At 56.7% G+C, this 11,713-nt stretch overlaps 1 protein-coding gene across 1 annotated transcript; it reads left to right on the top strand.

Moving 5' to 3' along the window:
- Positions 1–421: 421 nt before the first annotated feature.
- On the top strand, positions 422–11,035 carry ATF6B (activating transcription factor 6 beta; the record flags this gene model as incomplete). The annotated part of the gene is made up of 18 exons (XM_080710384.1): positions 422–518; positions 837–925; positions 1,052–1,130; positions 1,301–1,392; positions 2,355–2,490; positions 5,297–5,382; positions 5,486–5,621; positions 5,704–5,835; positions 5,935–6,068; positions 7,357–7,542; positions 7,612–7,703; positions 8,398–8,577; positions 8,721–8,828; positions 9,892–9,976; positions 10,120–10,190; positions 10,297–10,408; positions 10,505–10,589; positions 10,821–11,035. Exons 1-18 carry the CDS (start codon positions 437–439, stop codon positions 11,033–11,035), a joined length of 2,100 nt encoding a protein of 699 aa, XP_080566510.1. The 5' UTR covers positions 422–436.
- Between the last annotated feature and the right edge of the window lie 678 nt (positions 11,036–11,713).

Below are 11,713 nucleotides of genomic sequence, written 5' to 3'. Positions count from 1 at the left end.
TTTAACCCATATCCTATTTCTAGCTTGTGCCCTCCTAGGGGAGGTAGCAGTGGTCGCATTGAGCCTGTCTTTAGGGAGCTCGTCTATCTCTGAAGATGTCAAGATGCTATCTAAAAGTTCTAAATTAAGGACTGGCTAGGGAGATGCCGGACCTTTAAATCCCCAGAACTACATCTCCCAGGATCCTTGTCGCCAAGGCCTGCTCCGCGCATGCGTCGCTGTTAACCCCCCCCCTCCCCGAGGTCCTGGAACGAGTTCCTCCGCGGCGCTCCTATTGGCCGGTTCTTCTCCCGGTCACGTGCTCAGCACCCAGGCCTCTTACTGGCCGGCAGAACTTTCGGGGCGCCCCCTGCTTTCAAAGAGTTCGCCGATTCGCTGGCGACGCGGAGAGGCGGGTCTTGGGAACCGTCTCAGGGTCGGGGGGTGGGGGGGTAAGATGGCGGAGCTGATGCTCCTCAGCGAGATCGCGGACCCGACGCGTTTCTTCACCGACAACTTGCTGAGTCCGGAGGACTGGGGTGCGTGGGGCGAGGTCGCGGGAGGGAGCGGGCGCGGCGAGCGCGTCCCCGAGGCGCGTGGGGGGAGGAAGGCGGCGAGGCGGGGTCCGCCAGCCGGGGAGCGGAGCCCGGGCCGGAGATGCGGGAGTGGGGGGCCTTCGCTCCCCGGCACCCCGGGTCGTTCCGGGGCCGCGGGGCAGGGGCTGCGGTTCTGCGGCCGTCTCGGTTTTCAAGTGGGCGGGCGGGGGGCCTGGTCGCGCCGAGCCAATGAGGGCTGGGGCGGGGGCTGGCGGGCCCCCGGCAGGCTGGGCAGCCCCTCGACCCCGCTCCGTCCCGCAGTCCTTGCCGACCGCACCCTGTACTCCGGCCTGGATGAAGTGGCCGACGAGCCGACGCAGCTCTTCCGTTGCACGGAGCACGATGTCCCGGTACTGCGCCCCAGCCTCCTCGGACCCCTGATGGGCGGGAACGGACCTGAATCTCCAGGCCGGAGCTCGTAAGGCGTGACCCCTACTTTCTCGTATCCCTTCTCTCTGAAATCCTCCCGTATTCAGTTTGACAGCAGCCCCCTGGATGTGGGGATGGACGCCAGCCCTCCTGAGCCCCCATGGGACCCTCTGCATATCTTCCCAGGTAGGATATCCTGTGTGATCCCTCCTCCGCCCACAAGCCCTCGGGGTTCCCAGAAACATTGCACCCTCTCCACACTAGTCCCTGTGCCCTCCTCTCCTGTTAGGCCCTTACGTGCGCTCCCGTCCCTCGGGCTCGGCTTTCTGCTTATATTCTGACCCCTGTCCCCTCAGATCTTCAGGTGAAGTCCGAGCCATCCTCCCCCTGCTCTTCCTCCTCCCTCAGCTCCGAGTCCTCGCAGCTCTCCACAGAGCCCCCCAGCCAGGTGAGAGCCGTGAGAACGGGTCCTCCTGCTGCCTGGGGAGGGGCTCCTCTCCATGCCTTTTGCCACAGATGCCCAGGGCAGCTTCTGAGCCAGGAGGTGAGGGGGGGGGGCTCCTGCTTTGCTGTTGACTTCAGAGCTTCCTTTTCCATACTTGACTCTGGTGGTCTAGAAGTGGATATGGCGTGGTGGCCACTCTGTAATCCCAGCATTTGGGAGGCTGTGACAGGAGGATGGGGTGCGTGGACAGCCTCAGCTACTTAGTGAGGCCCTTTGCAACTCAAAATAAAGAAAAAATAGGGCCGGGGGTGTAGCTCGGAGGTAGAATGCCCCTGGGCTCCATCCCCAGTACCGCAAAAAAAAAAAAAAAATTGGAGATGGCATCCTTAATATACTGAGATAGGTGGCAGCAGAGGTGGGCAAGGGAGGAAGAGGAAGAGAGTTGTTAACTCCTGAGAATTCTGGAATGGTTCTTTTTTTCTTTCTTTCTTTCTTATTTATTTATTTGAGGGTCTGGGGAGGGAACCCAGGAGCATTTGACCTCTGAGCTACACTCCCTGCCCTATTTTTTTATTCTTTATTTTGAAACAGGGTCTCACTAAGTTGCGGAGGGCCTCACTCAGTAGCTGAGGCTGGCCTAGAGCTTGTGATCCTCCAGTCTCAGCCTCCCAAGTACTGTGAGATTACAGGTGTGGGCCACCACGCCCAGCTCCCTAGACCATTCTTGTCCAAGTTGTCCACCGTAAGGCAGTATTTGAAATCCTGAAATTTCCTCAGCCTTCCCAGGAATGAAGTAGACAGAAAGAACAGAGGGCCAGAGGCAGCTTAGGGAAGGGCTCTGGACTATCAGCCCACAGCGTGAAGTAGCTGATGGTTTGTGAAGCTCTAAAGCTTTTGTTCTTGCTCCAGCACGTCTCATTTCCTTTCTTCTTCCGCCTCCCTCCTCCACCCCAACGCCCACGCAGTTCCCTGGAGTTGGGGAAGCCCTGCACGTGAAGACAGAGTCCTTAGCGCCCCCGCTCTGCCTCCTGGGCGATGATCCAGCGTCCCCGTTTGAAATCGTCCAGATCACCGTGGGCCCCACCTCTGATGATCTTTCAGGTAATACCAGCCTGCTGCCGTGGCTGTGTACACCTCGACGCCAGCTGCCTGGGGGCTGAGGCAAGAGGATCTCAAGTTCAAGGCTGGCCCGGGCAACTTAATGAGACTTTTCTAAAAACAGAATAAAGAAGAGCAGGGCGCAGTGATGCACACCTGTGATCCCATTACTTGAGAGAATGAGATCGGAGGATCATAGGTTCGAGGCTAGCATGCAGTAATTTAGCAAGACCTTGTTTCAAAATAAAAAAATAAAAAGGGGAGCCAGGCATGGTGGCGCACACTTGTAATCCCAGCATTTGGGAGGCTGAGACAGGAGGGTCATGGTTCACGGATAGCTTCAGCTACTTAGCTAGGCCCTTCGCAACTCAGACCCGGTTTCCAAAATAAAAGAGACTAAACAGTAGGGCTACAGGTGTAGCTCGGAGGTAGAATGCCCCTGAGTTCCATCCCCAGTACCGCAAAAAAAAAAAAAAAGAAAGCAAGAATAAAAGAATAAAAAAAGGGCTGGGGGGTATAGCTTAGAGGTAGAATGTCCCTGGTTCAATTCCTAATACCACACACACACAAAAATAATAAGGTTCAATTCCCAGTTCCACATAAAATAAGCACAACAACAATGGGTAAAAATAAGTACATAAAATAGTACATAAAATACATAAAGTACATAAAATAAGTAAAAAAAAATAAGTACAGTATAGCTCACAGTAGAGCACTCCCTGCATTCAATTTTTAGTACTATAAAAAGTAAATAGAACAGACAGCCTGCTACCGTCCCGGGCCTAACGAAGGTAGAGTGTACGTCTGTACACGTGTACGGATAGAGGACGAGGTGCAGGCTTCTCAATAGGGCGGACAAGGCTGGGAGGAGAAGTGACAGGGAACGAGGAGAGGCGCCAGGAAAGAGGGAGACTTGGAACTGAGGGAAGCGTAGCACTGATCACTGGCTAGAGATGACTCTTCTCTTTTTCTTGGTCTTAGTGTCCTGTGTGTCATTTAATTTACCACTGAAATTCAAGTATCTTTTAAAGACTTAGAGAGCCAGGCCCAGTGGTACAAGCTTGTAATTACAGTACTTGGGAGGTTGAGACAAGAACTTGTGAGCCCTCCACAACTTAATGAGACCCTGTTTCAAAATAAACAATGGTGACACATGTTTGTAATCCTAGTGCTTGGGAGACTGAGACAGGAAGGTGGCAGGTATACAGCCAGCCTCAGCTACTTAGTAAGGTACTGTGCAACATAGTAACTTAGCAAGACATTGTTAAAAAAAAAAAAAAAAAGCCAGACAGAGCACATCCCAGCATTCCTGAGGTGGCAGACAGCCTCAGCTACTTAGTAAGGTACTGTGCAACATAGTAACTTAGCAAGACATTTTTTCAAAATTTAAAAAAAAAGCCAGACAGAGCACATCCCAGCAGTCCTGCGGTGCCTTGACAGCCTCAGCTACTTAGTAAGGTCTTCTGTAACATAGTAACTTAGCGAGACATTGTTTCAAAATAAAGCAGAGTGTTGTTGTACTCTTGAAATAGAACTCCGCAGGCAGCTCCAGAGTCGGGGTCTGGCTCACTTCAGGTGAGATGTGGGCGCAGCAGGTGCCAGCCTGGAGGCTCAGGCCCAGCCTGGGGTCCCTGCTTGGGCCGCTCCCCTGTGAATAGGAAGGTCTTTGAGAAAAAGCCCAACAGCAGCAGGGCAGGGCAGCCTTGAGGACTGCTAGCAGTGGTCAGGAAAAGTCGGAGCGCCTCTGAAGGAAAAAGGAAAATGCTAGGGGAAGGAGGAAGGCCAGCAGCTGCTCCTTCCCGATGAGAACTGTGTGTGCGTGTGTGTGCATGTGTGCGCGCGCGTGTGTGCATAACTATTGAACCCAGGGGCTTCTGTCTCTCAGCTATGTGCATAGCCTTTTTATTTTTTATTTTATTATTTTATTATTTATTTATTTATTGGTGGTACTGGGGTTTCTGGAAACCCTTCTACCTCTGGGCTATACTCCCAGACCTAGTTTTTTACTTTTTTATTTGGAAACAGGGTCTCTTAAGCCAGTGTGGCTGGCTTCGAACCTGTGTGATCCTCCTGTCTCCACCTTCCAAGCGCAGGGATTACAAGCGTGTGCCACCACACCGGGATTATTTTTTATTTATATTTATTTATTTATTCATTCATTTTTGCGGGTTTGGGGATGGAACCCAGGGGCATTCGACCTCTGAGCTACACCCCCACCCTATTTTTTATTCTTTATTTTGAAACAGGGTCTCACTAAGTTGCGGAGGGCCTCACTAAGTAGCTGGGGCTGTCTGCGAACCACAATCCTTCAGTCTCAGCTTCCCGAATGCTGGGATTACAAGTGTGTGCCATCACGCTTAGCCAAGCTTTTTTATTTTTAATTTTTTAATTAACTTTTTAATTTTTTTTTTGGTGGTACTGGAGATTGAACCCAGGGTCAGTCTACCTTTGAGCTACACTCCCAGCCCGATTTTTAATTTTTATTTTGAGACAGGCTCTCACTAAGTTGCAGAGGGCCTCACTAAGTTGCTGAGGCTGGCCGCGAACCCAGATCCTTCTGTCTCAGCCTCCCAAATACTGGGATTACAAGCGTGCGCCACCACGGCCAGGCAGCCTTTTTTCTGTTTTATTTTGAAATGGGGCCTTGCTAAGTTGCAGAGGCTGGTCGCGAGCCTGTGATCCTCTTGTCTCAGCCTCCCACATACCAAATGATGGGTAGAAAGAGAAATGACCCATTTCCCCACCTGCATCGTCTTCCGCTTCTCAGAACTTACCTGAAGTCTGGCTTGTTTCTTCCTGCTACCCACAGATATCCAGACCAAGGTAGAACCTGCCTCTCCATCTCCCTCTGTCAACTCGGAGGCCTCCCTGCTCTCAGCAGACTCCCCCAGCCAGGTGAGCACAGCCTCCGTCCCTCGGGCAGCCCGAGCCCTCTCCCCCTTCTCGCCAGCACCCGCCACACCTCCTGACCGCCGTCTCCCTGGACTGTCCGGCGCAGGCTTTCGTGGGAGAGGAGGTGCTGGAAGTAAAGACAGAGTCCCCGTCCCCGCCAGGGTGCCTCCTGCGGGATGTCCCCACCCCGGCCCTCGGGGCCGTCCATATCAGCATGGCTCCATCCTCCGACAGCTCCTCAGGTAAGGGCTCCTGGCCCTGGGCTCACCGGTGAGAGGCCCACAGCCGGAGATGCCTGCCCGCCTTCCTCTCGCCTCCCTTCAGGCAAAGCCCCGGCCACCCGGAAGCCGCCCCTGCAGCCCAAACCTGTGGTGCTAACCAGCGTCCAGGTGCCGCCCCGAGCCGTGCCGCCCAGCACCGCCGTCCTCCTGCAGCCCCTCGTCCAGCCCCCCGCAGGTGTGAAGCGGGCGGGCGCGGGCTGGTGTCCTGCAGGGCCCGGAGCGCGGGCGCGAGGACCCCGATGCAGCTCTGACCGCCTTCTGCTTGTTTGCCCAGTGTCCCCAGTTGTCCTCATCCAAGGTGCTATTCGAGTCCAGCCAGAAGGGCCAGCGCCCGCCGCTCCGCGGCCGGAGAGGAAGAGCATCGTCCCGGCCCCCATGCCCGGGAACACCTGCCCGCCCCAAGTGGATGTGGGTCCTGGCGCAGGGCGGGGAGCGGGGTGAGGGAGGAGGGCGCTGAGGTCGGAGCGGAGCAGTGAGGCGCCGCGGGGCGTGGGGGCGCACGCCTGCCATCCCAGGACGTGGGCGGCTGAGACGGGGATGGAGGCCACCCCAGCAACCGGGGGACACCCTCAGCAGCTCACTGTTTCAAAGAAAACAGGTGTGGGTAGAGCTTGGAGGGGGAATGCCCCTGGGGTCGGAGTGCTCTGCTGTCTCCAGGCAGGGTCAGCCCGGGAGTTTCGGGGCGCTTAGGCTTGCTGTCACTGCAGGTGGAGGAATGTGGTCCCGGGGAGTCTCAGGCAGGGGTAGTGCACCACGCGGGGGTAGTGCTTAGAGGAGCCACTGCTTCCCAGGGAGGAACCAGGTGAACGGTCCCTCCTCATTTATTTATTGGATGGGACCCAGGAGCATTCTACCTCCAAGATAAAGCCCCAGCCCTTTTTAGGTTTGGTTGTAAAACAGAGTCTCACTATATTGCTTAGGCCGTCCTTGAACCTGCGATCTTCCTGTCTCAGTCTCGCAAGTACTGGGAGTCTGGGCATGTGTAATTACACCATGCCTGGCTAAAGTGTCGCTCATTTATTTAATTTTTATCTTATTTATTTATTTTTTGTGGCACTGGGAATTAAACTCAGGAACATTCTTCCTCTCAGCTATGCCCCCAGCCCCCCTTTCTTAAAACAAAGTCTCACAATGTTGATGAGAATCTTACTACTTGCCTAGGCTGTCCTTTGACCTATAATCCTCCTGTCTCAGCCTCCCAAATTCTGGGATTGCAGGCTTGTGCCACCAGGCCTGTCTTCCCTCATTTAGAAAAAGATTAAACTCTGGGCTCTTTGAAAAAGGGTTGGGCCACAGGGCGTGGTGGTGCACGCTTGTGACCCCAGCATTTGGGAGGCTGAGACTGGAGGGTCAGAGTTTGGGGACAGCCTCAGCTAATTATAGTGAGGCCCTGTGCAACTCAGTGAGACCCTGTTTCAAAATAAAGAATAAGAAATAGGCCTGGGGTGTAGCTCAGAGGTAGATGCCCCTGGGTTCCATCCCAATACTGTAAATAAGAAAGAGAGAGAGTTGGAAATGGAAGACTTCCCCAAGCAAAGAGGTCGCACCGGGATGGCGGAAGTTCCTCCTGCAGCCTGGCATCTCCTGCCCTGAGCGGGCCAGGGGATGGTTGAGGGAAGGGAGATTGGTGGTGGAGGCGGAGGTCGGGAAGGCAGGAGCGGCAGGCCAGCCTCCAGCCTCTCTGTCCTCCTCCCAGGCCAAGCTGCTGAAGCGGCAGCAGCGCATGATCAAGAACCGGGAGTCCGCCTGCCAGTCTCGGAGGAAGAAGAAGGAATACCTGCAGGGGCTGGAGGCGCGGCTGCAGGCCGTCCTGGCCGACAACCAGCAGCTGCGCCGGGAGAACGCCGCGCTCCGCCGGCGGCTGGAGGCGCTGCTGGCCGAGGTCCGCGGGCGCCGGGTGGCTGGGCGGCGGCCGCGGGCTCCTGCGCTGACCCCTCCTCTCTGCCCTCAGAACAGCGAGCTCAAGCTGGGGTCCGGGAACAGGAAGGTGGTCTGCATCATGGTCTTCCTCCTCTTCATCGCCTTCAACTTCGGGCCTGTCAGGTGAGCACTCCTCCCTCCCCACGACCCTCCGCCGGGCCCTGCCCGCGCAGCCCTGGCGCCCTTAGCTGCGGCCTCCGCGGTCCTGGCACGTGTGCATGCGTGCGTGCGTGCGTGTGGTACTAGGGCTTGAACCAGGGTCATTCCACCTCCAAGCTACAGCTCCCGTCCAGTGTTTGTGTGTATGTGTGTTGGGAGGGGTGCTGGGGATGGAACCCAGGGGCAGTCTACTTCTGAGCTCCACCCCCTGGCCTACTTTTTATTCTTTATTTTGAAACCGGGTCTCAGTTGCGGAGCGCCTCACTAAGTAGCTGAGGCTGTCCGTGAACTGAGATGCTTCTGTCTCAGCCTCCCGAATGCTGGGATCACAAGCGTGCGCCACCACGCCTGACATATAAAAATGACTACTGAGCCGGGGACTAGCTCAGTGGGTACTGTACCCACTGGGTTTGATCCCACCACAGAATTAAAAAAGAAAAAAGAAAGTGACTGCTCAGCTCCGAGTCCTAGGCTCTAGGTTAAGCCTCTCTCTCTGCTTCCTGGCCCTGTGCGCTGGGGACGCTCCTACCGCGTCGTTGGTGACTGGCGACCCGGGCTGGCTCGTGCTGCGGAGGAGCCCAGGCAGGGGGCCGGAGCCTTGCCCTCGCGTGCACGCTGACGAAGCCCATCTCTCAGGCACCCTGTCCTCTCTCCACAGCATCAGTGAGCCACCTCCGGCTCCCACCCGGACGGGCAGGGAGGAGCCTCGACCCCAGAGACACCTGTTGGAGTTCTCAGAGCAGGAGCCGGTCCTTGGAGCCGAGCCCCAAGCCCCGCAGCGCTCCTCCCAGGGCCCCGAGGAGCCGCAGCCCGGCCCCACCGGCCTGCCCAGCTTCAGGTGAGGGAGGGGGCGCTCCCGGGGCGGTCAGCAGGCCTCCCCGAGAGCCGGCCGCTCTCCTGCCACTGGTGCCTTCCTCTCGGCACCAGAGTGGGGGTCAGGGGACCGCTTCTGAAGGTCGCCTCCTCCCTGCCTCACTCCAGAAACCTGACGGACTTCCCCGGGGACACCAAGGAGCTGCTGCTCAGGGACCTGGACCAGCTCTTCCTTTCCTCTGACTGCCGCCATTTCAACCGAACTGAGTCCCTGAGGTGCGGTACAGGTGCATCCAGGCAGGGCACCTTCCCCTGGCCCTGTGTGTGCACACATACCTGCTGGGATTTTCAGCCCAGGAATTCTACCTCCCAGCCACACCCCCAGCCCTATTCTATATTTATTTATTTATTATTTATTATTTACTTATTTAGTGGTACTGAGGATGGAACCCAGGGTCATTTTACCTCAGAGCTACACCCCCAGCCCTATTTTTTATTTATTTTGAAACAGGGTCTCACAAAGTTGTGGAAGGCCTCACTAAGTAGCTTATGCTGGCTGCGAACCTGCAATCCTCGATCCTCCTGTCTCAGCGTCCCAAGTACTGGGATTAGAAGCATGGGTCACCACTCCTGGCTTTTATTTATTTATATTTTATTTTATTTTTGTGATACTGGCTGTAGAACCTAGAGGCTTTCTACCTCCGGGCTCTACTCCCAGACCTATTTTATACTTTATTTGGAAACAGGGTCTTACTAAGTTGCTGAGAGCCTCATTAAATAACTAAGGCTGGCTTCGAACCTGTGCAATCCTCCTGTCTCAGCCTCCCAGGCGCTGGGTTTACAAGTGTGAGCCACCACACATGACTTATTTTTGAATTTTTATTTATTTATATTTTTGTGGATCTGGGGATAAAATTCAGGAGCATTGGACCTCAAGCTACAGATTTTGTAGCCCTATTTTGTGTTCTTTATTTTGAAAGAGTGTCTCACTAAGGAGCTGAGGCTGTCCGTGAACCAAGATCCTCCGGTCTCAGCCTCCTGAATGCTGGGATTACACATGTGTGCCACCACACCTGGCTTTATTTTTGTTTTGAAACGTGGTCTCACTAGGTTGCTGAGTCTCACTAATTGCCATATGTCCTTGAATATGCAATCCTTCTGTCTCAGTCCCTCAAGTTTGAGAGTCCCTGCGTGCGCCACTGTGCCTGGCTTCCCTTGGCCTTCCGCGGCCTCCACACAGCCTGGCTGCCCGCCGGCTGCCCGCCTTCCATTCCCGTGCCCGCGTGGGCCAGGGGCGGCAGGCCTGGCCGCCCGTGTCAGCACCGCCCTGCTCCCTCAGGCTGGCCGACGAGCTGAGCGGCTGGGTCCAGCGCCACCAGCGCGGCCGGCGGAAGCTGCCTCCTCCGCGGGCCCAGGAGAGACAGGTAAGCCGGGGAGGGCAGCGCAGGCGCTAGGTGTGGGGCTCCAGGGCATCCTGCTGTGGAGCATCCCTCCAGGGAGCTGTGGGGGCCACAGCCAGGAGCCTCCTGTCTCCCCCCACCAAGCTCTTAGTTACTTCTCCTTTCAGAGGACTCAGCTGCGGAAGAAGTCGCCTCCAGTTAAGGCAGTCCCCACCCGACCCCCAGGCCCTCCCGAAAGGTGAGGATTGAGGGGTCGATGGCTCCAAGGCACCACCTGTGCTTGCCCCAGGTGTCCTTCTCCTTCCCTCTTCCCCCGTGCTCCCCCAAGCCCTGTCCCCGCCTAGGGATCCCGTGGGCCAGCTGCAGGTGTACCGCCGCCCCGACCGCTCGCAGCCCGAGTTCCTGGATGCCATCGACCGCCGGGAAGACACGTTTTACGTGGTTTCCTTCCGAAGGGTGAGTCTCCTGCTGGGCCGCTGCAGCCCGAGGGTGGAGCGGAGGGGCCTGGGCCTCCTGCCCTCTCCCGCCCGCCAGCCCGGCCCTCTGCTCCAGGACCACTTGCTGCTCCCAGCCATCAGCCACAACAAGACCTCCCGGCCCAAGATGTCCCTGGTGATGCCCGCCATGGCCCCCAATGGTAATCCTTCCCTGCGGTGTCCTGGGGGTCCTGACACTGAAGAAGGGGCGTTCCAGTGGGGAGCGGGAGGACGGGGCTCAGATGAGTGGAGGTACAGGAGGAAGGATCCCGGGAGGTGCTCAGGAAGGTGGCTGGGGAGCTGCGGTAGACTCCGCCTTGGCGTCCTGTCCCGTGACCACTCAGTCTTCTTCGCCCACCCCTTGCTTCCCGCCCCGGCTTCCCTTCCCGCAGAGACCCTGTCGGGCCGGGAGCCCCCCGGGGACTACGAGGAGATGATGCAGATCGAGTGCGAGGTCATGGACACGCGGGTGATTCACATCAAGACCTCCACGGTGCCCCCCTCGCTCCGCAAGCAGCCGGCCCCAGCCGCGGGCAACGCCACGGGCCCCCTGCCCGCCGCCACCGCCAGCCAGGCCCGCGGGCCCCTCTACCTCGACCTGCCCTGACTGCCGGCCCGCGGGCTTGCCCTTCAGGACATAGGGCTCCGCTCCTTCCCTGACCCCCGGTCCCTGCTATGTCTGAGGGTGTAGAGCGCAGTTCACTTCGGGGTGGGTGGGTGCTCTGTGGTTTCTCTCTTTTGGGGGTAGAGGTAGGAATTGAGTCCCCAGGTGGGACAAGGGAAGTTTTTACATTTTGGAACTAGTTACTGGGAGAAATGGAGGACGGTGGAGGGAGATGAAGTTTCCGTGTGCGTATCTTCTTTTTTATTATTATTAAATAAACAAGAGGGAGTTGAAGGAACACTGGCCGCCTGAGTTGTTGGTTTTGTTTTTTTTTTTTGGGGGGGGGGTCAGGTCTGGGGCTGGAACCCAGGGGCATTTGACCTATGAGCTATACCCCTTGCCCTATTTTTTTATTTTGTATTTTGAAACAGGGTCTCACTAATTTGCAGAGGGCCTCACTAAGTAGCTTAGGCTGGCCACGAACTGCAGTCCTCCGGTCTCAGCCTCCTGAATGCTGGGATTACAAGCGTGCGCCACCACGCCCACTGGCTGTCTGAGTCTTCATGGGGAACTTAGGGGAGACTGGCTCCTCCTGGCCAGCATCAAAGAACGGAGTTGAGGACACGTTGGGTGTGGGATCCCAGCCCTCGCTAGTGCCCTGCCGCACCCTGCACTCTGGGG

Source organism: Muscardinus avellanarius (genome assembly GCF_963383645.1).
Source record: "Muscardinus avellanarius genome assembly, chromosome: 14".
NCBI lineage: Eukaryota > Metazoa > Chordata > Mammalia > Rodentia > Gliridae > Muscardinus > Muscardinus avellanarius.
This window is presented reverse-complemented; position numbering and strand designations above follow the sequence as displayed.